The following is a 25,249-nucleotide window of genomic DNA, read 5'->3' as shown; positions in this document are numbered from 1 at the left end:
TTTAACACGCCAAAGATGCGCTCGATCACATTTCGAGCAGATGCGTGTCGCAAATTGAATAACTCTTCTTTATTGACTGGTCTGCAAACATAGAATAGATATTAGGAAGCTTCAAGTAAAAAGAAATAAAACATACCTGGTATTAGCACGCCCCCACTCAGCTAGATGATACCGGACACTGCGGTAGGGCACTAAGAGCTCGTGACACAAAGGGAACCCCGCATCTGCCAGAAAATACTTGCTGGGAGGGATATACAAGCCACCTGAACGAGCCTCATCATAAAGGCGTGCATCTGTAACGGATCCCTCCCAGCCAGTGAGAGCGTAAGAGAATGTGAGGTCGAAGTCGCAGGCGAAGAGACAATTTTGCGAAAGGAATCCTTTACGATTCCGATATGCAGGACGATCAAATGATGGGGGGTGAGCATGGATGTGACTACCGTCAATCGCGCCAACAGTGTCCTTAAAATAGGGCCAGAGCTTAGGGTCATTACGGATCTTGTGTGGGGTGTGGTAGGTGTCGTCAGGAGAGCGTACATGATTGGTGTAGAATGGGGGAGATGCGAAAATGGTCAACATCTTGCGGAAATATCTACAATTAAGTGTGAGCTCATTAGTATCATATATAACAATAACAATTGACTTACTTTGAGATGGTATCATTAGACCGTTGAAAGCGCTCACCAACATGGCGGACGGTCAGTCCTGTAACACACGTGTATAGGAAGATGGCGAGTTGTTCTTCGAGGGAAACATAGCGCGAATTTGCATGACCCAAGGTGTGAAGTTCCGCTATAAGCGAGTGAAATACATCTGTGTGCATCCCAAGTTCACAGCGCATACGCTCTGGGTGGCCCAAAATGAGCTCCATGACCCACCCTTGACCTGAGAGGGCCGATGTGTGATATGGCTCGGGTATAGAGTCTTCTAGCAAGGACTCTGTAGCAGTAAGAAGGACGCTGACAACCAGTGCAATATGTTGGAGAACTCGTGCGTGATCTCGCTTGGATGCCCGACCGCCTGGCGGCTGAGCAGCCTGAGCCAGAGTCAGCTGTTGGATTAATGGGTTGATGGCATCCATCAATACAGTGAGCAATGGTCTGATAGATCATTGATAACGAGTCTAGTACTACTGATATTCAATTGAGACTCAGTCATCGGCATCTACAACGCCGACATTATATAATCGTTTCAAGGTGGCAAACTCACCTTACCTTGGGTTACCGAACTGGCTCTAAATAGCTACCTCCCTCCTGGCTCAACTCTGTGTCAACTTCGTCACCTGTGTCGAGAAAAGGTTCACTTCGTTGCACCTTTCATTCCGCATTCGTTCTGTGTGCGAAACAAGTACCTCCAAGTAAGTGATAGCATTCATGTGAGGATAATTTAAACGCCCTGAACCATTAGTTGAAGCCATCCCCAAGTCAACATCATGTCCTCACCAGCCATCGCAAAACACGAGAAATCAGCGGTGAAACCTCGCCACAAGATGCATCTTGAAAGAAACACTCAACCCGTGAATGGCGTCATAGGGCTACCCAATACACGGCAGATCATCACCTGTTCAATCGAATCTAGCTCACTTCGAGTCTGGGACTTGGAGAGCGGCATGCATGTCGGGGAGTGGAAGGACGAAGGAAATAATGAGGGAATATGTGCCATAGCGTTGTCGCCAAACGGCAAGACAGTCGCATGCGGGTGTATGGATGGTATAGTGAGATTGTGGGACATAAACGGGAGAAAGATCGTCAGAAAATTGACAAGGAACATAGCTGCTAGTGACTCGGACCCACTCATGGTGACGTCTGTTTGCTGGAGTCCAGACGGAGGGCGATTGGGGAGCGGATTCCTGGATGGGACGTTCAGAGTGTGGAATGTTCAGAGCGGAAAGACCATCCTCGGACCAATCAATGTTGAGCAGATGATAACCAGTATTCGCTACTCAACTGATGGCGAGATGATTTCCATTCAACGTCAAGGATTCGCACCACCAGAGCTGACTCGGACAGTCTGGGATGCCAACACAGGCAAACTGCTCAAAACATTCACTGGGGCCCGCGTTGGAGGCATGGCATGGACATCGGATGGAAACACGCTTATGATCGGGACGAGGAGGTTCGACACTGCCACCTGGACTGAAATCAACGACGAATGGCTTGCAGGTTCCTCAATGGACTCGGAGACTGTCTTATCTCCGAATGAACGCATCCTTGCAAGCATACCGACAGCTGACAAGAACACAATACAACTATGGAACCTTCAAAACCATCAGCCCATCGGACCACCCCTTCTCCACGAAGATGAAGACGAGGTGTCCAGCGTCATGTTTGCTGCAGATGGTAACTTCCTCGTGACTGGCTGCGGCTCTGGCCGTATATACACATGGGATGTCCTTCGTTCATCACAGAAGGCAGTCGACAAGCCATTCATAGATGTATGTTATGTGTTTCTTGACATTTTATATAACTTTGGGTATCTATATCCTAGGTTAATGCTACACAACGACGAGCACCGAAAATTGAGGGTGTTCGTCGGGTGCCACAAGGGTTTTTTGACGACGTACAACCTCGTGTTAATGTGCGTGACCTCTGTCTATAATCGATCAGTCCTATTGACCAATATATTGACAGTCGTCAACATCACACGATCACCATACTGCAGCGCCACGCGAGTCTACCCAGCCCGGTCGCTTATCCTCCCGCAACCCTTTCACCCTGGCTCGAAATTTCATCTCTGGAATGCTGCGCAGACGAGATGGATCGGCTATCCGGTTGCCACCAGTAGTTAAGGTCCCGTTAACAGCGGGCAAACCGGTACGTTTGTTCCTTTATAGATTCTTTATCACTAACAAATTTTAACAGAGGAATTATCATGCAAGAAAGAAGCCCTCTGCGAGCTCCTCTCGGCCTCCCAAACCTTCTACCACGCAGCAACAAAACGGCGGAGCGACCCAAAGTAATCTGCCGTCATCACAGCAACCACCTGCCACGTCATCCACGACGCCTCCCGCGGTTACTGGTACTGCAACGGCAGCTGGAACCTCGCATCCTGACATCACCATAAAACGAGCGGGATGGCGGGCTCGTTTTCTGCTCTGGGTTTGTTGCGTGCCTACTCAGAACACAGGTGGTTGATATTAGGGATGCAGAAATATCACATTAGTATCTCCTGCTATATCATGAAAGACAAATATGGTCAGTCGCGTATAATATCACTTCTTGTTTGCTACCACTAGCCACTGCCAGCATGGCTGTCGTTGTCACGGTAGACTTGAATGACGTGTTGTACATAGTAAGGAATAGAGTTAGCAAGTAGATCGACCTGCGACGACCCACTTTCGGCACTACAAAGAAATACTTGCATGGCTAATCGAAAATCGTTCATCTGTGCTTGTGGTGAGAAAGCATGTAATCAAGGCCCAAAGAAAGATTGCGAGTCAAAGGATCAGAGCTGGAAGTTGGTGACGTGTTTGTTGGAATCAAAATGGCCGCAAAGTAGACCGCATTGAAGATGAATGAGCCGCACCATGATGCAAGAACATATGCACAGAAGCGATGCATGAAACTTGTTATTACGTCAATCTTATTGTTGTTGAAATAGCGGATCATATCATGCGCACATACAATATATAGCGTTCTCCGAGTCTCGCGTTCAAAAAGGATGGCGATCGATTACCCACACTCGCACATGCAATTGTCACAACGACCTCCCTCAATTATTTCAGGATCTCTTACTAACTAATGGTGTTCGTACTGCATCATGCGTCATGTGAGCTTGCTTGAATGTTCTATAAAAAAACAAGACTTCGGGCGCTTGATCTGCAGTGCCGGCTGTGAATCAAACCAAAAGCAGACACGAGGATACAACGTGACAGACGCACCTGAGGACTGAAATAGCAACCTCCCTCCTGATTCAACACTGCGTCGAATGAAACGTTCACTCCACTGCAGCTCTTACCCTGAATGCGTTTAATTTAAAATTTGTTCTGAATACGACTTTTTGAGTGAGTGATGGCATTCGTTTGATGGGCCAGAGCTGAAATCGTCCCGCGCCCATAAGGTGAGGCCCCCCAAGCCAAAATCATGCCTTCAACAGCCACTGCGAAGCAAGAGGAGCCAGTGATAAAGCCTACCGGAAAGATGCAAGGACACACTAAAAGCGTTATTGGTATCCTACGACTGTCCAGTCGCCGACAGCGGATCCTCACCTGTTCGGGAGATGGTTCGATCCGAGTCTGGGACTTGGAGAGCGGTACACAGGTTGGGGATGCCTGGAAGGATGAAGGAAGTGGAGTAATGCGCACCATCTCATTGTCGCCAGATGGTAAAACGGTAGCAAGCGGGAGTCATGATGGCGCAGTGAGATTGTGGGATATTGACACAGGTAAAGTCGTCAACAAGTGGATAGGCCACACAAGAGATGTATGGTCTGTATGCTGGAGTCCAGATGGAGGGCGAGTTGCGAGCGGATCCTTGGATCACACATTGAGAGTGTGGGATGTCAAGAGCAGAGACACAATCCTCGGACCAATCAAGGTAACATCAAACACGCCCGTGTTGCCTCGCTACTCTCCTGATGGTACGATGATTGCAACGAGCGGGCTCCACCTGAAAATCTGGGATGCCAACACAGGCGAACTACTGAAAACAATACAGGGAAAAGTTACATGTATGGCATGGATCTCCGATGGAAAGACGCTTATCTCCTACGGCGACAGTGGAATTGATCAAGAAGCTCGACACTGCTACCTGGACCGAAACTGCTCGTTTTGAAAAGCACAAAAGAATCAACGATATTTCATTATCTGTAAATGGGCGCATCCTCGCAAGTGTATCGAACGAGAAAACAGCACGCCTATGGGACCTCGAAAACGATAAGCTTATCGGACCACCCCTCTACCATGAAGATATGGTGAAAGGCGTGGTATTTTCTGAAGATGGAAAGTTCCTCGCCACTGGTTGCGACGACGGCCGCATATACACATGGGACGTATCTGCTATCATCAAAGAAGCTGGTCTCGATAACCTTCTGTCAGACAATGTAAGCTTTGATGCATCTCATTCTCAATCATACTAACAACATATCTTTCAGGTGGTATGTTGTGTCAAGTCTCTTCACCGACCTTAGCACTCACTAATCTTTGTCATCGCAGAATAATGTCAACAAATCAGTGTTGAATGTATTTGATGTTTTTCTTGACCTGCTGCATGACTTTGAGTATGCGCACCCTAGGCTGATGCTACACGACGACGAGCCCCGAAAATTGAAGGCCCTCGTCGCATACCTCAAGGGTTTTTTAATGATGTATGTGACCCCATCTATATTTTAGGCTGCGGTTCCTTTGAGCGATATGTTAACAGTCCTCGCCATCACGCGGCCCCAGCACTGCAGCACCACGCCAGTCTCCCACCCCTCTCAGCTGGGCTCAAAATCTCATATCTGGTATGCTACGCAGACGAGATGGATCAAATGTCCGGTTACCACCAATAGTCGAGGTGCCGTTAACAGCGGGCAAGCCTGTGCGTTTTTCACTTCTAAGTTCTTTATCAGTGTCTCATCTCGACGCAGCGAAATTATCATGCAAGAAAGAAGCCCTCTGCAAGTTCCTCTCGACCTACCAAACCTCCTACCCACGCAGCAACAAAGCGGGGGAGCGACCCAAAGCAATCCACCATCATCACAGCAATCACCTGCCACTGCCACGGCATCCACCACGGCTCCCGCAGTTGCTAGCACCGCAGGGGCAGCCGGCACAAGACATGATATCACGATACGACAGGCTGGATGGCGGGCTCGTTTTCTGCTTTGGGTTTGCTGCGTACCAGTTCAGCAGGCAGGTGGTTAAGATTAGGGAAGCAATGTTTCTGTTCGCAACTTTTGGTGCTCCTCGGAGTCAGGCTGTCGTTGTTGTATGGTATGTCTGACTCGGACTACTCCACCAACGTGTAGTATTGTGCGAACCAATATCGATCAAGTGTCACTTCGGAGTTGGACGAAGCTGTTGTTAGTGGGTCACAAATGGAATCTGTCCAAGGTTGCCTGGAGCATGTGCTTGAGGTTCACCTGAAAGATGCGAGATGAGGTTGTGGGAGTCAGTAGGACACCGTGAGACGGGATTTCCCGAGCGGCCATCTCAATGTCCTTGCCCACCACCGCCGATGTCGTACTCGTCGACACCATCCAGCTTACGGCAAACATTGGCGCAGATTGTTGGGGACGCCCACGCGAACAACTCGTTTCCATCACCGTCCACCTCCATCTTAAGCCCTCCTTCCTTGACATATCCGGGCAATCCGACAACGTCGTAGACTCCATCCACTATGGGCATCTCACCAAAGCCGTCTCGGCGCTCTCGGCATCTTATACCGATGTTCGTGCACTCGTGCATGAGGTCACTCAAAAAGTGTTCGCTCTGGCCGCAGAGAATGTGGACGCCGTGCGCGTCGCCATCGGCCTTCCGAAACAGATTTTACTTGCGAACGACTTTGAGGTTGAGGTGATTACACCCAGAGGCGAAGACAGTTTGCAACAGGCTGCGAGGGTGTCTGTCAAAGATCTTGTCATGCCCGTACTGATTGGCGTCAATCCCCCTGAACGCCTTGCAAAGCAGAAGGTGATCACGAACATCACATTCTACGAGAAATCCGGCATGCACCAAGTGGACTACCCAGCAATCATTAAACAGATATCAGAGGTACGTACTTTCTTTCTCCTGTCGCTTACTGAAGACTGACGATACTGAATATCGCCATGACAGGAAATCGAAAATACTGCATACCTCACACTCGAGAAATTCGTCCTGCACATCGTCCGCAGCTCATGTCTTGCATCTGATGCTATCGAAGCTGTGACAACACGGTCACAGAAGCCAAGTGCATTATCTTTCGCTCACTCTTCTGGTGTTGAGATGACTCGGCACCGTGATGCATTCCGATGATTGCGATCAAACCGTGTGGGAAATGTGTGTAACCAAGCTCGGATAGCACCACGCACATACTCATACATGTCCGAATAGCCAACCCTTGGCACGACATCCGGTCTAGAGATATGTATGGCTGCATGGTGTGGTTTTACTCAGTGACGGACTATATGTCAACTACGTCGACATCAACCGGTGTACCGTAGAGAGAAAATCAATATCATTAGCTCGATGGGTAGAAATATGCTCACCGTTTCGATATGCTAGATATCTTCTCGTCCACTATGATATCATGAAGGCGGGTATCGAAACGCAATGGTTGACTGCTTCAATATTAGTAAGGTATATTATCCCGTCCTGCAAACTGCAAAGTATATCGTATGCTCTTGAATGTAAATAGTGCACAGATGGGCCATAAGTCAAAGCAGTCGAGCAGAACACGAAGGTACAAACGAGTCGAGTACACAAGAACTTTAGTGAACATTCTAGTCGACAAAAACACGACGGAGTATGAGAAAACGAGATAGCTAGAGCACAATAATATATCAGGGTCATTTTTACAACAGGATGATGAAAGAGGATCGCAGATCAACAACATACCAGACAACAACAATACGACATAGAACTACACACCGATATGAACAAAAACCATCCTCTGCTCGAGCGGTACTTTCGTCTTCACAGAGTGCGTAGCACGGTTCAGTGCCCAGGCCGCCTTCGTACAGTCAATGACACCACCATCCTCCACATATTCTTATAGAAAGCCTCCACGACGTGTTTTGCAACAGAATCGTCTACCTCCCATAGCGTTCCAACGACGCTCTTGAACCCCGAAAACTGGAGACCCGCTGCAAGGTGAATCACTTCGTCGGGCGTCTCTTCATCACAGACGGCAGTATGACAAGCAGATAAGAACGCGAACTCCGCGCGCGGAATATCTGTGTCCATGATATCAAGCAGCGTAAGATGTTCGTCTCTCATGACGAAATGCGAATTGTAAGGCTGCGTACGGTCCTGCTTGCCATGACAAGCGAGGTGCACCCATGTGTTCTGCTGCAAAGCTTCGAGTGCACCTGCTCGTGTGGCTGCGTCGCCAGAAATAGTGGTGCAGTTGGCAGTCGCGGGAACGAGCTTATGAACAAGCTCGAGCTCGCTATCGACAGCCAACAGTGCCTTTCCTTTCCCTGCACTCGGTTTACTCTGTCCGATTGTCACGAAGGACGGAGTGACGCGCTTCTTCATCATCTGTCTAGACCTGACCAGAGCCGAAAGTGTCGGCGTGTAGGAGCATATATAGAGATCTTCCAGGCATGGCTCTTTCGAGCCATCTGCGTTTGTTTTAAAGGGGTGAGCTGCGTGGAGAGGAATAGACGTGAAAGCTGCAGTCGGACACAGCCAGATTCGAGAGTGGAGTTGTAATTTCAGACCATGCTGGAGGACATTGACGATGGGTAGCATGATCGCGTCCCATACTGTCCGCAAGAGGACTATTAGATCGTTCCGCGGCACTTTTGGGCCCATTTTAGATGCGTCTCGTATTGCCCTGGCGAAGCGATCCTTGAGATTGGTCAGCTCTACGAGAGAGACACACGGCAAGGGAACATGATGGGGGTCTCCTAATGTCGGGATGATGATGGCGCTGGACGAGTATTGACTTGCAATGAGGATGATGACTGGGCCCTGGCGCGCTGCCGCTTGCAGGTCTTCGTATGAAGGTGGGAGTAGGAATCGCGAGAACGGGCGAAGATTACGTATCTCAGTCACTGCAGCTTCCCATTGCCTTGTGAGCCTCCTATACTCTGTTGCTGCCCGATCAGCAGCGACTCTGTCGGTGATGATTGCAGAACCTTGGGCGGCATTGGAAACGTGCTTGCTCAGTTCCAAATAATCGTGTGCCAGTTTCGGATTGACTGACTCAAGGTCTTCAACTGGAGTTCTGAGTCGAGAGGCAAGCGACCATTGCTGACCACGACCCTGCTCTGCGAGTTTGACTGCCTGTCGTATATCGCCACTATGTATGGCACACGAGGCTGCCTCTACAGGAAGTGACTGTGCACCACAAAAGGCGGTTGCAGCCTCACGCCGTGAGATGATTGACGATCGTGTCATTACGTGGCTATCAAAGAGCTCAAAGCACATTTGGTATGCTTCAAGGGCAGATTCATGTTGGTAGAATTCTGCTTTGCGAGCCCAGTCAATAGCTACCAGGATACGTTGAGGAAAACCTGCAGTAGGGTGTATTGACGACTGTCTGAAGTGCTCCATTGCAGATGACAAATCAGTGGGATTGCATTGTATGTGGTAACGAGACAGATAAGCCCTCTGTAGCCATGCATGACTCATGCATATACCTGGGTGCAATGGAGGCAGAGATGCCAATGATTCTTGGCAAAGAGTGATGGCCTCCTCGACATCTTCATTCTTCTGAGTTAGCATGAAACGAGAGCAGAGTGCCAAGCTCAAATTGCGATGAGTGACATGGCACTCTGGATCATTAAGCCGCTTTAACCGAAGGGATTCATGATACCGATCAATGGCCTCGTTAAGATCCTCGCTGACATCCAATTTGTCATATCTGGTTTTGAGTGCGAGAGCAAGGTTGTTAAGTGTGGTGTCACGACTTGGATGCCCAGGTGGGCGCAACGTCAGTGCCTCACAATAGAGGTTGACAGCTCGGGTGATGTCATCAATGTCGCCGCGTTTTCCGAAACGGGCGAGGAGGGCGCTCCCTAGGTTGTCCAATGGGAAATCACGATATTCATACCCAACAGGGCACAGGCGCAGCACTTCTTCGTGCAAAGAGATGGCCTCATCGAGGTCATTAGGTTTACCTTGGTGATCGAAGCGGGACTTGAGTGATAACGCCAAGTCGTTCAGGTGGCTATTACAGTCAGCATGTCCCTTAGGGCACAGCGACACGACTTCACGACGAAGTTGTATAGTCTCGTCTATATCATCAACGCTGCCACACTGTTCAAAGCGGGCCTCCATTGCCTCTGCAAGCCAGTGAAGGGCACCGCGACGGAGTTGATGGTCCAGAGGACAGAGCTCGAGGACGACTCTTCGAAGGCGGATGCCTTCATCAGATGTGTCGATTGGAAGATCGTTGCATCCGTCAATCACATAATCGACACCATTTGCACCTGCTGCGATGCTACGAAGGTAGGCGCCCTCTGGACAGAGAGGTAGTAGCTCATGATAGAGTTGGGCGGCTTCACGGATGTCAGCAGCAGTACTTTTCTTCTTGTGGCGCCAAGTCAGCGCTTCGGTGAGGTTATATAGAGATAATGGATGATCGGGATGGCACTGTGGACGCAATGCAAGGGCGTCGCGGAAGAGAGAAGTGATGGCATCAATGTCTTCAAGATGGTTGCGAATGTATCCTTGAAGGCGCGCATACGCAAGGTTGGTCAGAGCTGTCGCGTGGTCTGGATGGCTGACCGGACACCGATCCAGAACCAACTGAAAATACTGCACAGCATGGTTCAGGTGAGAGACCCTCTTGCGTGTCACGTATTTGGCAAGTCGTGCATGGCCCGCATCTGTGCCTCGAGTAATCTCGCAGTCTACGAGGGACTGCAGTCGGCATTCTGTCAGTAAAAGCTAACAGGACAGAGACCAGCGTCACTCACATCAGACAGTGCGCCGTTTTGATCGTCGCAAGCATGTACAATGGCAACCTTCAGGGTGAGGGAAGGGTGGACACCGCGCGCGGGTGGGAAGGATAGATCTATGAAATGTTAGTATATGTTCATGAATGAGGAGCAAGTCACTCACCGAATGATTCATCTCCATGATCGAGTAACTTATCCCACGACATTTTAAGTTTCCCGATGACCTCTCCACTGCCTAGCATTTGATCGACCTCATAGGATGCCCTGATCTCTACTGAGAATGTACGTGACGCTCGCGATGACCTGTAAATCGAAGATCAGTTCTCGAATCGTGCCCGAAGTTACAGACGACTTTACAAGGTGACAGTATCGCCCCACACTGCTGATTGTTCGGATGACAGAACTTTGAGGGCCGATTTCCAGCGTCTCTTCGAGTCGACATTGATGGACACGGAAATGCCAGCGGGAATGCGCTGAGAAGGGACTTGAAGATTTTTTCCGCTGACGACTGTAAATAGAGCGCAAGGATCACGAACCGGATACAAAAGTAGTCTGGAGTGACCTACTTTCAAGTCTAATATGTTGTTCTTCTAGGCTACTACGCGTGATTGTAGGGAGAAACAAAGGACGAACGACACGCAGCATTGGAAATTGAGAGGGTTCAGAATGAGTGGTAGGAGAAGGCGGAGGGTGAGTGGAATGTGGATGGATGAGTGGGAGATTAAGGGTTCAGGCCTCAGGTCATGCTGCACGTGTATTTCCATATTGCCGAGGTCCGTTCGGCACGATAGACGCTGGTATAATTGCATCAAGCGCCAGGAATCGAGATCACCAAGGGAAGAATCTGTGCTATAGAAGTAGACAACATAATGATCAGTTTTCAGTGAAAGTAGCCCGTCAATGTTGAAAGGGACATGCGAGACTCAAAGTGACTTGTGTTGATTGCTGCTCCTGGACTTGTATCATGGAGTCATATTACTCAGTTAGCACACAGGGCCAAAGTGTAGAACGAAGTGTATTTCGCAAGGTAATGGTAAATGCAAGCAATGTTCAAACCGCTTAAGATGGCACGCAAAGACAAGCCGAATGGTTCTATATGACTCGTCCGACTGAGCTGACAGTGCATGATCTTCCCTGCACTGAGGGCTAAGAATCAAAAGAATATCAAGTTCAAAAGCGAGGACGCAACCAATTGTGTGTTCATTCGGTGAAGGATGATTGACGATCAGGAAGTTACAGTTGCGGAGAGAGATATCGAACTGAGCCAATTGACCCTGCGGGAGAGGAATATCCACTATAGGTGGCACTGCATGAACTTCATCAACAGGCCAGCAGGTCCGTTGCGTATGGAAGCCTTGAAGGTGATGGGAGCATATTAACGGCATGTTGGCAGAGGACATGATCAGGCTGGTGTGCCTTGAGACTGGAAAAATGGCCGGGGTTACAAGAGCGGACCATTGCGGTAAACGTCCAAATGTCTGAAGAGTATGAGCTTTGACAAGGGAGAGGGGTTGGGAGGTAGGGGCGATGGAGGTGCAGAGTGATCGTTGAATCAATTGTAACAGAAAAAGGGTAAAGAGACATACCACACCAAATATGGGGCGTATCTATTGAAGATGCATGATGTCATGGTGATCAGAGTATTTGAGGATGATGGCAGGAAAAAACTGGACCGGGATCTTGCTGGGATCCGAAAAACAAATTCTTCGAACTTTTGACGGAATTTCCCGAGCGGCAGCTGCCATGTGACTATCTCGATGTCCTTGCCTGATGTCACACTCGAGCTCGTCGATACCATCCAGCTTACGGCAAACAGGGGCCCAGATGCTTCCGCGAATAGCACATCTCCATTACCGTCCACCTTCATCTCAAACCCTCCTTCCTTGAAATATCTGGCCAATCCAACAACGTCGTAGACTCCATTCACTATGGGCATCTCACCAAAGCCGTCTCAGCGCTCTCGGCATCTTATACCGATGTTCGTGCACTCGTGCATGAGGTCACTCGAAAAGTGTTCGCTCTGGCTGCAGAGAATGTGGACGCCGTGCGCGTCGTCATCGGCCTTCCGAAACAGATTTTACTTGCTAACGACATTGAGGTTGAGGTAATTACACCCGGAGGCAAATACAGTTTGCAACAGGCTGCAAGGGTGTCTGTCAAAGACCTTGTGATGCCCATGCTGATTGGCGTCAATACCCCCGAACGCCTTGCAAAGTAGAAGGTGATCACGAACATCACATTCTACAAGACATCTGGTATGCATCCAACGGACTACCGTGCAATCATCAAACGGATATCAGAGGCACGCACTCTCTTTCTCCCGTCGCTTGCTGAAGAGCGGCGATACTGAATATCACCATGTCAGGAACTCGACAATACGACATACCTCACGCTAGAGAAATTCGTCCTACACATTGTCCGCAGCTCATGTCTTGCATCTGATGCTATTGAAAGCGTGACGACACGGTCACAGAAGCCCAGTGCACTGTCTTTCGCTCACTCTTCTGGTGTCGAAAAGACTCGGTACCGCGATGCGTTCCGATGATTGCGATAACATCGTATAGGAAATGCGTGTCACCAAGCTCAGATAGCATTACTTACATACTCATGCGACCAACCCTTGGCACGACATCCTGTCTAGGCGTGTATAGCGTGGCTTTACCTAGTGATGGACTATATGTCAGCTATGTCGACATCAACCGTATAGAGAGACAATCAATTTCATTGGCTTGACAAGCGGAAATACGCTCGCACTCCCAGTTTCGACAGAGGTATACTACACGCCGTATGTTAGATATCGTGGGACTCGAGAATATTGCCCACAGCCGCTGGTCTTTGTCTGATTGGATCAACTTCTAGGCATTCCCGGCAGCAAGTTCCAATCCCAGGATATCGATATCTAGTTCATCTAACATTTCCGCTAGCTGTGGTAATTGTACCGTGCACCGAATCAAATTATAACAGTACTAGTGTTTCCATCGGGTCTGTGCGCGCAGTCATGCTATGTAGGCGGAGAGTATTGCGGTCGAGGGTGTCTTGGACCAATACGACCTGGGCCCTGCAGGCCTCCTCACTGATATTGATATCCCGCGCAATAAACGTTTTTACTCCGTGGCGTCGCAAACTATTTCAATGTTCACCTTCAATGTTTACCAGCGGGCTGGTCTTGAGCAGCATGGACGACACCTTCCATGTTGAGATGGTCCATTCGACTGTTTCCGTGTTCTGAACTTGGACGGTTTGGTCCAAACACCAGCGAATAAAATTCACTTACATATTGGTAAGGATCCCCAGGGCCTACCTCCACAACCGCGTCTAGCATGACTGGTACGGAATATGTATGTGCCTTCGCACCTGTTAGACCTCCTAAGCTAATATCACAACGTGCAGAGCTGTACTCACTGCTTCGAATCTATTCGTCCGGAATAATGACAGCCATTCCCACGTCCACTGGCAGCTGCGATTCCTGCACGCGCACCAACCGTAAGATACAGCAAACGCAAGATCACAGTACTCGGCCGCGCCGTCCCAGGCTAACGCTCACCAGTTACCAACTTACCATAGAATGGTTACCAATATTTCGACATAAGCCATTCTGAACACCACGGACTGGGAATCATCTGTAATCGGAGCACATCGAGACTGCATGGGTGACTCACTGGTAAAGATGTATCACATTTCAAACACCGTGAATGATACATCCAATTGAACCCCGTCATCAGGTATCCATCCTCAGTTTGGCCATTGAGCCACTCGCAGATGTATATATTCCGGCCATGCACCCTCGGATTCAATAGCACGATCTTTTCCCCGCTCCAATCAAGTCTGATATCCTCAGAAAGTTGTCGTCACAAATCGCAATTACAACTCAGTGCGTTCAAACGTGTTTACTCTGCCTATTTGTATCGATTGGCGAACCCATTGCCAGCCTTACAAGACGATGATCTTGTAACCGTTGATCGTCTTTCTTCCGGTCTTTCATGTTTGTGGCTGGATCGAAGATGGTGTGCTGGCCATGTGGTCAAACTATTTCGGATTACAATCCTAGGTTCCATTTACACCAAAACCAACAAGTACGCAAATACTCCATTCACTTTGCGGCATTGCCTCTATCCATTTCTCAATCAGCAGCGAACTGCATATTATTCCATCAGCAATCATACCGATGGGAAAGTGGAAACATGACCCACCAGTGTGTTGCTACGTGCAAATTTAACGGCGTCCTCTTTTGGGCTAATCACCATTATGATAGCATATATGAGCACCATCCAACTGATGTTATGAGGCCAAAAGGGTGAGCCATCAAGTGAAAATTTGATGCAAAGCAAACTTACAACTGGAACGCATCTATCCTCTTTATTGCAGCAGTCACTGTCATGTACACAAGACGCTTCCACTGGCGTACACGCACTGACAAATGTTATAGATGTTGTTAGCGCAACAATAACGGCGAGGAAGGAGAAGCGCATTGTTTGTTTGTGCGAGGTGGTATGAACCGCTGAGGTGCTCCAAAATTCTCTTTGGGGTGAAGTGGGTGGTAGGAAGATGGCTCGCTCTTATACTTCCCAGAATTTTGTTTGGCAGAATGGTTTAGGCAGAACTGATCCCTGCCAGTCATCTCGCGGGAAACTCAGCTAGCGACGAGTGACCAGTCCCCTGGTACTCGTCCGAAATTTTTTGTTTCCCAGAAGTTGCGTCACTTCAAGGTACGAGCAATTGCCAATTGCTCCTTCAAGCCTATGCAAGACCCCGAGGAGCCCATCTTCGTTACTAATGTCCGTTACAACAGTTATTCCTTCGCTGATGCGGCCGTTTGTCAATGTCTTGCCTCCATGGCCAACTCTGCGTCCGCTGCTCGATGCTCTAAATATGCATTCATTCACCTCTTCGACATAAGTGAACAATAATGATACCGATACGGCTCAAATAACGCTTTCTAGGGCCTCCTGACAAAGCCTTGGTTGACGGTCGTAAGGCAGATTTCAAGGCGTTTGTCAGTAATTCGTGGCGAAAAACTAAAGACAATTCCACGACCAGTACTAAGTACACGCCTGATTGGCAGTTTAGGTCGAAGCTGATGTACCTAGTAGTGAGCAGTGCATAGATAGGCCATAGTTATCCGGGATTGACGAAACTACTGGCTACTTCGATAGGTGTGCATGTTTGCACGGATGAGTTGGATTATCTTGGATTGAGCCCTGGTTCTGACTTGGCATTGATTACACTGGCGGTGGTCAGTCGAGGTTTCATGATGCAGAACTTCGGACTTGAACGTTGGAAGCTGGAAGGATGGATGGTATGGTGACAGTACTGGGAGGCGGGAGTCGGCTTGACCGGCCCGGCTCATACTACCCAAGTACTCAAGCAGAAGACGAGGCCACAGCGAGTCGAGTACGCAAGCACTTTGATGAACATTCTAGTCGACAAGAACACGAGACAGAGTATACACAAACGAGATAGCTAGAGCACAAGAATATATCAGGGTCATTTGTACAACAGGATGAAAGAGAAAAAGAGAATCGCAGATCAACAACTACTGAATACGTACCAGACAACAGTAATACGACATAGAACTACACACCGATATGAACGAAAACCATCCTCTGCTCGAGCGACACTTTCGTCTTCACAGAGTGCGTAGCACGGTTCAGTGCCCAGGCCGCCTTCGTACAGTCAATGACACCACCATCCTCCAAATCTTTGAACATATTCTTATAGAAAGCTTCGACAATGTGTTTTGCGACAGAATCATCGACCTCCCATAGAGTTCCAACGACGCTCTTGAACCCCGAAAACTGGAGACCCGCTGCAAGGTGAATCACTTCGTCGGGCGTCTCTTCATCACCGACGGCAGTATGACAAGCAGATAAGAACGCGAACTCGGCGCGCGGAATATCTCTCTCCATGATATCGAGCAGCGTAAGATGTTCATCTCTCATGACGAAATGCGAATTGTAAGGCTGCGTACGGTCTTGCTTGCCATGACAAGCGAGGTGCACCCATGTGTTCTGCTGCAAAGCTTCGAGTGCACCTGCTCGTGTAGCTGCGTCCCCAGAAATAATGGTGCAGTTGACAGTCGCGGGGACGAGCTTATGGACAAGCTCGAGCTCGCTATCGACAGCTAACAGTGCCTTTCCTTTCCCTGCACCTGGTTGACCCTGTCCGATTGTCACGAATGACGGAGTGATACGTTTCTTCATCAACTGTCTAGACCTGACCAGAGCCGAAAGTGTTGGCGTGTAAGAGCAGATGTAGAGATCTTCCAGACATGGCTCCTTAGAGCGATCTGCGTTTGTTTTAAAGGGGTGAGCTGCATGGAGAGGAATGGACGTGAAAGCTGCAGTTGGACACAACCAGATTCGAGAGTTGAATTTTAATTTTAGATCATGCTGGAGGACATTGACGATGGGTAGCATGATCGCGTCCCATACTGTCCGCAAGAGGACTACTGGATCGTTCCGCGACACTTTTGGGCCCATTTTAGATGCGTCTCGTATTGCCCTGGCGAAGCGATCCTTGAGATTGGTCAGCTCTGCGAGACAGACAGACGGCAAGGGAACATGATGGGGGTCTCCTGACGTCGGGACGATGATGGCGCTGCATGAGTATTGACTTGCAATGAGAATGATGACCGGGCCCTGGCGCGCTGCCGCTTGCAGGTCTGCGTACAAAGGTGGGAGCAGGAACCGCGAGAACGCCCGAAGATCGCGTATCTCAGCTACTGAAGCTTCCCATTGCCTCATAAGTCTCCTATACTCGGTTGCTGCCATATCAGCAACAGCTCTGTCGGTGATGGTTGCAGAACTCTGGGCGGCATTGGAAACGAGCTTGCTCAGCTCCAAATAATTGCGTGCCAGTTTCGGATTTGCTGATTCGATGTCTTCAACTGAAGTCCTGAATCGAGATGCCAGTGACCATTGCTGGCCACGGCCTTGCTCTGCGAGTTCGACTGCCTGTCGTAGATCACCACTACGTATGGCATACGAGGCTGCATCTACAGGAAGTGATTGTGCACCACGAAAAGCGGTTGCAGCCTCACGCCGTGAGATGATCGACGATCGCGTCATTACTTGGCTGTTGAAAAGCTCAAAGCACATTTGGTATGCTTCAAGGGCAGATTCATGTTGATAGATTTCTGCTTGGCAAGCCCAGTGGATAGCCTCCCTGATGCGTTCTGAAAATCCCTGAGTAGGATATTTTGAAGCGAGTCTGAAGTTCTCTATAGCGAGCGACAAATCAGCAGGGTCGTGTAGAATCCGGTAACGAGACAAATAGGCCTCCTGCAGCAGCATATAGCTGAAACACATGGCTGGGTGCAGTGAAGACAGAATCGCCAATGATTCTTGGCAAAGAGTAATGGCCTCCTCGACATCTTCGTTCTTCTGAGTTTGCGTGAAACGAGAGCAGAGCGCCGAGCTCAAATTGCGAAGAGTAACATGGCGCTCTGGATTGTCAAGCCGCTTTAACCGAAGGGATTCACGATACCGATCAATGGCCTCGTTAAGATCCTCGCTGACATCCAGTTTGTCATACCTGGTTTCGAGTGCGAGGGCAAGGTTGTTAAGTGTGGTGTCACGACGTGGATACCCAGGTGGGCACAATGTCAGTGCTTCGCGATAGAGGCTGACAGCTCGGGTGATGTCATCAATGTCGCCGCGTTCTTTGAAACGGATGATGAGGGCGCCCCCTAGGTTGCCCAATGAGCAATCACGAGATTCATGCCCAACAGGCCACAGGCGCAGCACTTCTTCGTGTAAAGAGATGGCCTCATCAAGGTCATTAGGTTTGCCTTGGTGATCGAAGCGGAACTTGAGTGAAACGGCCAAGTTGTTCAGGTGGCTAGTACGGTCAGCATGTCCCTCGGGGCACAGCGACACGGCTTCACGACGAAGTTGTATAGTCTCGTCTATATCATCAATGTCGCCACACTGTTGGAAGCGGGCCTCTATTGCATGTGCAAGCCAGTGAAGGGCAAAATGACGAAGTTGATGGTCCAGAGGGCAGAGCTCGAGGACGACTCTTCGAAGGCAGATGCCTTCATCAGATGCGTCGATTGGAAGATCGTTGCATCCGTCAATCACATAATCGACACCATTTTCCCCTGCCATGATGCTACGAAGGTAGGTGCCCTCTGGACAAAGAGGGTAATAGCTCATGATAGAGTTGGACGGCTTCACGGATGTCGGCAGCAGTACTTTTCTTGCTGTGGCGCCAAGTCAGCACTAGGGTGAGATTACACAGAGATAAGGGATGATCGGGGTGGTGCTGCGGACGCAATGCAAGGGCGTCGCGGAAGAGGGAAGTGGTGGTATCAATGTCTTGGAGATCATTTCGGATGTAACCTTTAAGGCGAGCCCACGCAAGGTTGGTGAGAGCTGCTGCGTGGTCTGGATGGCTGACAGGACACTGGTCCAGAACCAACTGAAAACGCTGCATAGCATGGATTAGGTGAGAGACCGTTTCGTGTGTCACGTATTTCGCAAGTCGTGCGTGGCCCGCATCTGTGTCTCGAGCAATTTGACAGTCTACAAAGGACTGCAGTCGGTGTTCCGTCAGCAAAGTTTACATTACGGAGTTTGGCATCACTCACATCAGACAGTGCGTCGTTTTGATTGTCACAAGCATGTACAACGGTTGCCTTCAGTATGAGGGAAGGGTGGACATCACGTACGGGTGGGAAGGTTAGATCTACGAGATGTTAGTATATGCGCATGAATGAGGAGCAAGGCACTCACCGAATGGCTCGCCTCCATGATCGAGTAGCTCATCCCATGACATTTTAAGTTTCCCGATGGCTTCTCCACTGCCGAGCATTCGATCGGCCTCATAGGACGCCCTGATTTCCACTGATAATGCAGGTGATGCATGTGATGATCTATGGGTCGATGATCAGTTCTCGCATCGCGTCAGAAAGTCTCCATGGACCTTACAGAGTCACAATATCCCCCCACGCTGCTGATTCTTCGGATGATAAGACACTGATGGTGGACTTCCAGCGTCTCGAGTCAACACTGATGGACACGTAAATGCCAGGGGGAATGCGCTCGGAAGGGACCCGAAGATTCTTTCCGTTGATGACTGTAGGTAGAGTGAGGATGATGAGACGGATACGAAGGTAATGTGGAGGGACTCACCTTTAAGTCTGATGTATCGGTTTTCTGAGCTACCAGGCATGATGGTGCAAAATGACGAGGATCGAGGATGGGCTGAGTGGTGGACGGAATTAGTGGGACGGGAAGATGGGGGTAGGGATATGGGGACTATTGATGGAGTTCAGCTGAGAGGGTGAGAAGAAGATTCAGGTCATGCTGCACGTGTGTTTCCATATTCTCGAGGGCCGTTCGGCATGATAGACGCTGGTCTGATTGCACCAAGTGCTGGGAATCAAGATCACCAACCAGGATTAGCGGAAGAATTTGTGTTATAGAAGTAGACAATCCATGATCAGTTTTCAGTGAAAATGGCCCGCCAAGGTTGAAGTGGACATGCGAGACTCAGAGTGACTTGTGTTGATCGCTGCTTCTGGACTTGTATAATGGAGTCGTAATACTCAGTTAGCACACGAGGGCAAAGTGTGTATTTCGTAGAGAATGGCAAATGCAAACTATTTTCAAGTAGCTGAAGACGATGCGTGAAGAAAAACTGAATGATTCTGCACGACTCGTGTGATTGAGCTGATAGTGCATGATCTTCCCTGCACCAAGCGATAAGAATAAAAAAAATATCAACTTCAAAAGCGAGGACGCAGCCAATTGTGTGCTTGTTCGGCGAAGTATGAAGGAAGTTGTGACGGCTGCCGGATTCACCTGGCACCGCAGAGATGCGTGTCTGAGGGCGCAGTGATCGTTGAATCAATAGGGACATACCACAAGTACTCCCAATTGAAGATGGACATCGACTCTGGATGGCGTCAGGACAAATTGAAAGGGAGACGACGTCATGGTGATCAGTGCAAGAACTGGAACGGGATCCGAGAATCAAATTTCGTCGAACTTTTGACGGAATTTCCCGAGTGGCAGGTGTGTGACTATTATGATATTCCCAACTCGTCGACACCATCCAGCTTATAGCAAACATCGGCGCAGATTGCTGGGGACGCCCGCGCGAACAAATCGTTTCCATCGCCGTTCACCTCCATCTTAAACCCTCCTTCCTTGAAATATCTGGCCAATCCGACAACGTCGTAGACTCCATCCACTATGGGCATCTCACAAAGGCTCAAAGCCATCTCGGCGCTCTCGGCATCTTATACCAATGTTTGTGCACTCGTGCATGAGGTCACTCAGAAAGCGTTCGCTCTGGCTGGAGAGAATGTGGACCCCGTGCGCGTTATCACGGCCTTCCGAAGCAGATTTTATTTGCGAACGACTTTGAGATTGAGGTCATTTCATCCAGAGGCAAAGACAGTTTACAGCAGGCTGCAAGGGTGTACGTCAAAGATCTTGCGATGCCCATGCTGATCGGTGTCAATCCCCCCGAACGCCTTGCAAAGCAGAAGGTGATCACGAACATCACATTCTACGAGAAATCTGGTATGCACCAAGTGGACTACCCTGTAACCATCAAATAGATATCAGAGGCATGTACTCTCTTTCTCCCGTCACTTACCAAAGAGCAACGATACTGAATATCGCCATGTCATGAAATCGAAAATACTGCATACCTCACGCTTGAGAAATTCGTTCTACACATCGTCCGCAGCTCATGTCTTGCATCTGATGCTATCGAGGCTGTGACAACACGATCACAGAAGCCCGGTGCATTGTCTTTCGCTCGCTCTTCTGGTGTTGAGATGTCTCGGTACTGCGAAGCGTTCCGTTGATCGCGATAAAGCCGTTCTGTGTAACCAAGCTTGGACAGTATCATCCACATACTCATGCATGTCCGACCACCACTTGGCACGACATTCGGTCTAGACATATGTCTGGATACATGGTGTGGCCTTACCTAGTGATGAACTACATGTCAACTACGTCGACATCAACAGTGTAGAGAGAAAATAAACTTCATTAGCTCGACACGCGGGAATACGCTTACAGTCCCAGTTTCGACACAGGCAAATTACACGCTGTAGGTTAGACGTTACGGGACTCAGAAATATTGCCCATAGCTGGTCTTCGTCTGATTGGGTGAACTTCTAGGCATTCCAGACAGAAAGTTTCAATTGTAGGATATTGACATCTAGCCCATCCGTCCCGGTCTAACATCTCCGCTACTAGCTCATCGTACGATGTACACAATCAAATTAGAACAGTCCTTACTGGCGTTCCCATCAGTCCTACGCGCGCAGTCATGCTAAGTAGGCAGAGAGTATTGCGGCCGAGGGTGCCTTGGACCAATATGACCTGCACCCTGCTCCTCCCGTGCAGTCAATGTTTTTACCCCACTAATGTCAGTCTCTTTCAATGTTCATCAGCAGGCTTGTCTTGACAGGAACACAGAAGAAACCTTCCGTCTTGAGATGGTCCATTCGATCGGTTCCATGTTTGAACTTGGACAGTTTAAATGGTTCAAACACCAGCGAATAAAATTCACTTACACGTTGGTAAGGATCACCAGGGCCTACTTCCACAACCGCGTCTAGCATGACTGGTACGGCATATGTATGTGCCTTCGCACCTGTTAGACCTCCTAAGCTAATCTCACAACGTGCAGAGCTTTACTCGCTGCCTAGAATCCATCCGTCCGGAATACTGTCAACCATTCCAACGTCCAGCTGCACGTGCACCAACCGCAAGATGTGCCAGAAAGCTTGACGACGGGCTCATCAGTGAATGCGTCCATCGCAGAGAAAAATCACAACTTCGCTATAAAGTTAACGGGAGGTAGGCTTGAGGATGAGTCGAGGAGATACTGGGAGATCGCCAAACCCTTCACAAGTATGAGTAATCGGCATGAAATTATGAGTGCCTCACCATATGAAATGAATATTGAATGCAGTCATATACTAAGTAACACGCGTCATTAATATTGGTCCATATTTCTGGGGACGCCTGCGCGAACAGCCCGTCTCCATCTCCGTCCACCTCCTGTCGTCTGAGCTGCACCCGACCCGCAAACCTCGGGACACTCGCAAAAAAGAGCCAAGCTGATACAGCTACCGATGCTTCACCTGACACAACCTGGTCAGTGTGATTGTAAAAGCTGTTCGTCGTGCGGACTGATACTTTGTAGGCGAGGAAAGCTAACTTGCGAGACACAAAATCAGATCCCTCAAAGTGAATACCACCCTCGTTTTGAAGGCGAAATAGAAGAAAACGGCGATCTGGAACGCACGCACCAAAATATCACATACTGGTCAGATTATACTCACGTTTTCCTCGATCCAAAATATATACAGCCCATCCCTGACGCGCACTGGAAAGTACCGAGGCTGTGTGGAATGTTGTTGGTAAGGATCTCTTCCGGCGATATTTGAATGAGGTACTTGTTGTTTCTCCCCGTCTTCTGATATTTATAATATTTCTCTAGGATACAGAGCTCATTGAATGGACGTTTCGTCTACTCGTCGCTGCCACTGAGGTATCTTATTCTCTTTGACAGGCAACGAATATATCATCAACTGATATCCCACAGATTTAAAGGCAGTCGGGAGGACATTGCAATGATCGCTGACACTTGAACTAGTAGCAATGTTCTCGCTTGGATCAACTGGGACGTATAGTCTCCCTACCTTTTCCTGCGACAGAGGCAACGTTTACCGATCTGTATTGCAACTTCTCGACTTACTTGTCAAAAAAAATGAGGATCGTGTTGACACCTTGATCGCACGAATCATGATAAAGCAACATGCGATTATAGGACGAGTATTCAGTTTTTGCTAGGCGAAACATAACTCAAGGGTTGCAGGATCAAGACCTGGCAGCATTCGATGCACGGTGTGACCTGTCATCGCTACAGGAACCTCTGATTTCCAGGTATGGCTCAACCATATAGTGTGCACCTGAACTCATTCGTGTCACGGGGTCAGCATCCACGCCCGCCTATCCCATTTCGACATCTTTTCCGTCCATATTCTGGCACAGTCGATGAGGATTTTGTGGAACAAACTGCAAGGACGAGAAGGAGTGATGGTGGGCTTACCTGGAGAGTGATCACTTGACAGCGCTTGCTAGTAAATTGTTAATGAGTACCGGAATAGCAGGATGGATGAAGGGAATGATTGAGAAATAACATCCTATTCGCAGACGTTAGTCTACGGCAACCCGGAACAAGTAGTATAGGATTATGCATAGATACTTATAGGTCAATCAAACGTAGGGTGTGTATTGAAAGAATCCTTAAATCTCAAGAACGGAGCACTCCATTCCTATCCCATGTTAGGTTAATGTCCGATTCATCCAGAGAAACAAAAGTTAAATTAGGATATTTACCCCAAGGTCCCGTTTGCGTCTTGCAAGGCGGTCTTCCGTCACGAGTCCACTGCGTGACACAACTGAATACGAAGAGAGTCGCAAACGCTGAATGGTAGAGGGAAGGGGGAGGGTCAAAAGAGCGTTCATTATCATCTAGAACACACAATTAGCCCGAAAACAGAGAAGGAACGATTCGACATGTACCTCAAGGTCCCATGCTTGCGTAGCAGCATCAGGAAAGAAGTCCCTTGCCGCACACACGTATAACGATCGCAGCATTGGGAAGCGGGCGCAGATAGCATCGAGCATGAGGGCATTGACATGGCGTCACGCTCAACTCCAGGATCTGTACAGTCCTGAGGACCTCCGGATCGCATACGCTCACGAGTTCATCGCCTCCCACAAGTGCTCCGTACAGTTCCATGGGATCCATTGAACCATCAGTGGACAAGACGCGTGTTCTCCACAAGTTAAGATGTTCGAGCGCACCAGGGCGGACAAAGTGGGGTAAAAGTTGACGAGGGCCTTGGTATTTCGAGAGGGGTTTGAGTGGATTGGAATGCGTGGACAGGGTGTGAAGTTTTCATCTTCGGGGAGGTTGGATTGGATTAGAGGGGGGCGGACGAATTTGAGTTCGGCTAGTTCTGGGATGAGATGAAGTAAAGGATGGAAAGCGCGCCACGACTTCTAAATTGCATGGTAATGTGAGGCATCGAAGTTGTTGCAGGCCTTGCGATGCGTTCCCTATAAATTTTTTTAGGAATTGTGAAGCTGCCACCGGGTTGATTACAGAGACGGAACGTATGTGCTCGGGTGAGAAGACAGATAGTCCATAACCGTTCTGACCATTCCCAAGCATATATTTGCTATCGCAGGTGATGGTCAGGTCAGCAACCTGTAATTTGGGAGGTGAAAGCGATTGGACATGTTCCACTATACGTTGCCCAAGGAAAGGTTCCCAAGGCATCGTAGCGCACATAGTTTCAATACCTGGACTGGTCTGGGTCCACGAACATGATGATAGCGATTGGAGATTGACGAAAAGCGGTAGGTGGTATCGAGTAGTATATCCAGAAGCACATTATATGCAATCTCCGTGTTGGGCACGGCACCAACAATATATCGGGGGTAAAATTTGCATTCCCGAACAGCGTGAGCGATGCGTGGGTGAGGAACAACATTGTATGCGTTGTTTTGTACGCTCTACAATTTCGAGGCGGTGAATACGCGCTGGCCGTTGGTGCTCCAGAGAGTAGGTAAGAATGTCAGCGAGTGAAATAAGCGAGGTTGCGCAAGATAACGCAATGACTGGCAAGTGAGAGCACGTCGTGCAGGGTTCGGGAAGGAAGGTGCTCAAAGAT

The 25,249-nt window shown here is 49.0% G+C and overlaps 8 protein-coding genes across 8 annotated transcripts; 5 read left to right on the top strand and 3 right to left on the bottom strand.

Moving 5' to 3' along the window:
- Positions 1–6,136: 6,136 nt before the first annotated feature.
- DFJ58DRAFT_824580 (Dihydroneopterin aldolase-domain-containing protein) lies at positions 6,137–6,961 on the top strand (the record flags this gene model as incomplete). The annotated part of the gene is made up of 2 exons (XM_041392153.1): positions 6,137–6,694; positions 6,758–6,961. 2 exons carry the CDS (start codon positions 6,137–6,139, stop codon positions 6,935–6,937), a joined length of 738 nt encoding a protein of 245 aa, XP_041235383.1. The 3' UTR covers positions 6,938–6,961.
- Positions 6,962–7,201: 240 nt separating this feature from the next.
- On the bottom strand, positions 7,202–10,949 carry DFJ58DRAFT_267971 (CHAT domain-containing protein). Its single transcript, XM_041379562.1, has 4 exons — positions 10,697–10,949; positions 10,552–10,649; positions 7,553–10,495; positions 7,202–7,446 (listed from the first exon to the last, which is right to left on the bottom strand). The coding sequence occupies exons 1-3, from the start codon at positions 10,773–10,775 to the stop codon at positions 7,619–7,621; spliced, it is 3,054 nt and encodes a 1,017-aa protein (XP_041235382.1). The 5' UTR covers positions 10,776–10,949; the 3' UTR covers positions 7,202–7,446; positions 7,553–7,618.
- A 1,341-nt stretch (positions 10,950–12,290) lies between these two features.
- Positions 12,291–12,921, top strand: DFJ58DRAFT_873819 (uncharacterized protein; the record flags this gene model as incomplete). Its single annotated transcript, XM_041394381.1, has 2 exons — positions 12,291–12,320; positions 12,374–12,921. The coding sequence occupies 2 exons, from the start codon at positions 12,291–12,293 to the stop codon at positions 12,749–12,751; spliced, it is 408 nt and encodes a 135-aa protein (XP_041235381.1). The 3' UTR covers positions 12,752–12,921.
- A 1,601-nt stretch (positions 12,922–14,522) lies between these two features.
- Positions 14,523–15,315, top strand: DFJ58DRAFT_824554 (uncharacterized protein). Its single transcript, XM_041392152.1, has 3 exons — positions 14,523–14,668; positions 14,724–14,805; positions 14,868–15,315. The coding sequence occupies exons 1-3, from the start codon at positions 14,535–14,537 to the stop codon at positions 14,967–14,969; spliced, it is 318 nt and encodes a 105-aa protein (XP_041235380.1). The 5' UTR covers positions 14,523–14,534; the 3' UTR covers positions 14,970–15,315.
- Positions 15,316–15,909: 594 nt separating this feature from the next.
- DFJ58DRAFT_750546 (CHAT domain-containing protein) lies at positions 15,910–19,833 on the bottom strand. Its single transcript, XM_041387748.1, has 6 exons — positions 19,668–19,833; positions 19,464–19,611; positions 19,269–19,408; positions 19,124–19,221; positions 18,771–19,068; positions 15,910–18,736 (listed from the first exon to the last, which is right to left on the bottom strand). Exons 1-6 carry the CDS (start codon positions 19,705–19,707, stop codon positions 16,107–16,109), a joined length of 3,354 nt encoding a protein of 1,117 aa, XP_041235379.1. The 5' UTR covers positions 19,708–19,833; the 3' UTR covers positions 15,910–16,106.
- A 260-nt stretch (positions 19,834–20,093) lies between these two features.
- Positions 20,094–21,103, top strand: DFJ58DRAFT_918330 (uncharacterized protein; the record flags this gene model as incomplete). The annotated part of the gene is made up of 3 exons (XM_041395596.1): positions 20,094–20,552; positions 20,721–20,855; positions 20,885–21,103. The coding sequence occupies exons 1-3, from the start codon at positions 20,421–20,423 to the stop codon at positions 21,101–21,103; spliced, it is 486 nt and encodes a 161-aa protein (XP_041235378.1). The 5' UTR covers positions 20,094–20,420.
- Positions 21,104–21,873: 770 nt separating this feature from the next.
- Positions 21,874–23,115, top strand: DFJ58DRAFT_918329 (uncharacterized protein; the record flags this gene model as incomplete). The annotated part of the gene is made up of 7 exons (XM_041395595.1): positions 21,874–21,924; positions 21,975–22,136; positions 22,189–22,358; positions 22,539–22,658; positions 22,708–22,924; positions 23,005–23,055; positions 23,077–23,115. Exons 2-7 carry the CDS (start codon positions 22,119–22,121, stop codon positions 23,113–23,115), a joined length of 615 nt encoding a protein of 204 aa, XP_041235377.1. The 5' UTR covers positions 21,874–21,924; positions 21,975–22,118.
- A 308-nt stretch (positions 23,116–23,423) lies between these two features.
- Positions 23,424–25,091, bottom strand: DFJ58DRAFT_824531 (uncharacterized protein; the record flags this gene model as incomplete). The annotated part of the gene is made up of 7 exons (XM_041392151.1): positions 23,424–23,450; positions 23,907–24,041; positions 24,093–24,135; positions 24,227–24,413; positions 24,458–24,575; positions 24,828–24,888; positions 24,928–25,091. Coding segments are annotated over 6 exons (708 nt in total), but the record flags the coding sequence as incomplete, so codon positions are not given.
- Between the last annotated feature and the right edge of the window lie 158 nt (positions 25,092–25,249).

The sequence above is a fragment of the Suillus subalutaceus genome (assembly GCF_016647625.1).
Source record: "Suillus subalutaceus strain FC151 chromosome Unknown DFJ58scaffold_304, whole genome shotgun sequence".
Lineage (NCBI taxonomy): Eukaryota > Fungi > Basidiomycota > Agaricomycetes > Boletales > Suillaceae > Suillus > Suillus subalutaceus.
This window is presented reverse-complemented; position numbering and strand designations above follow the sequence as displayed.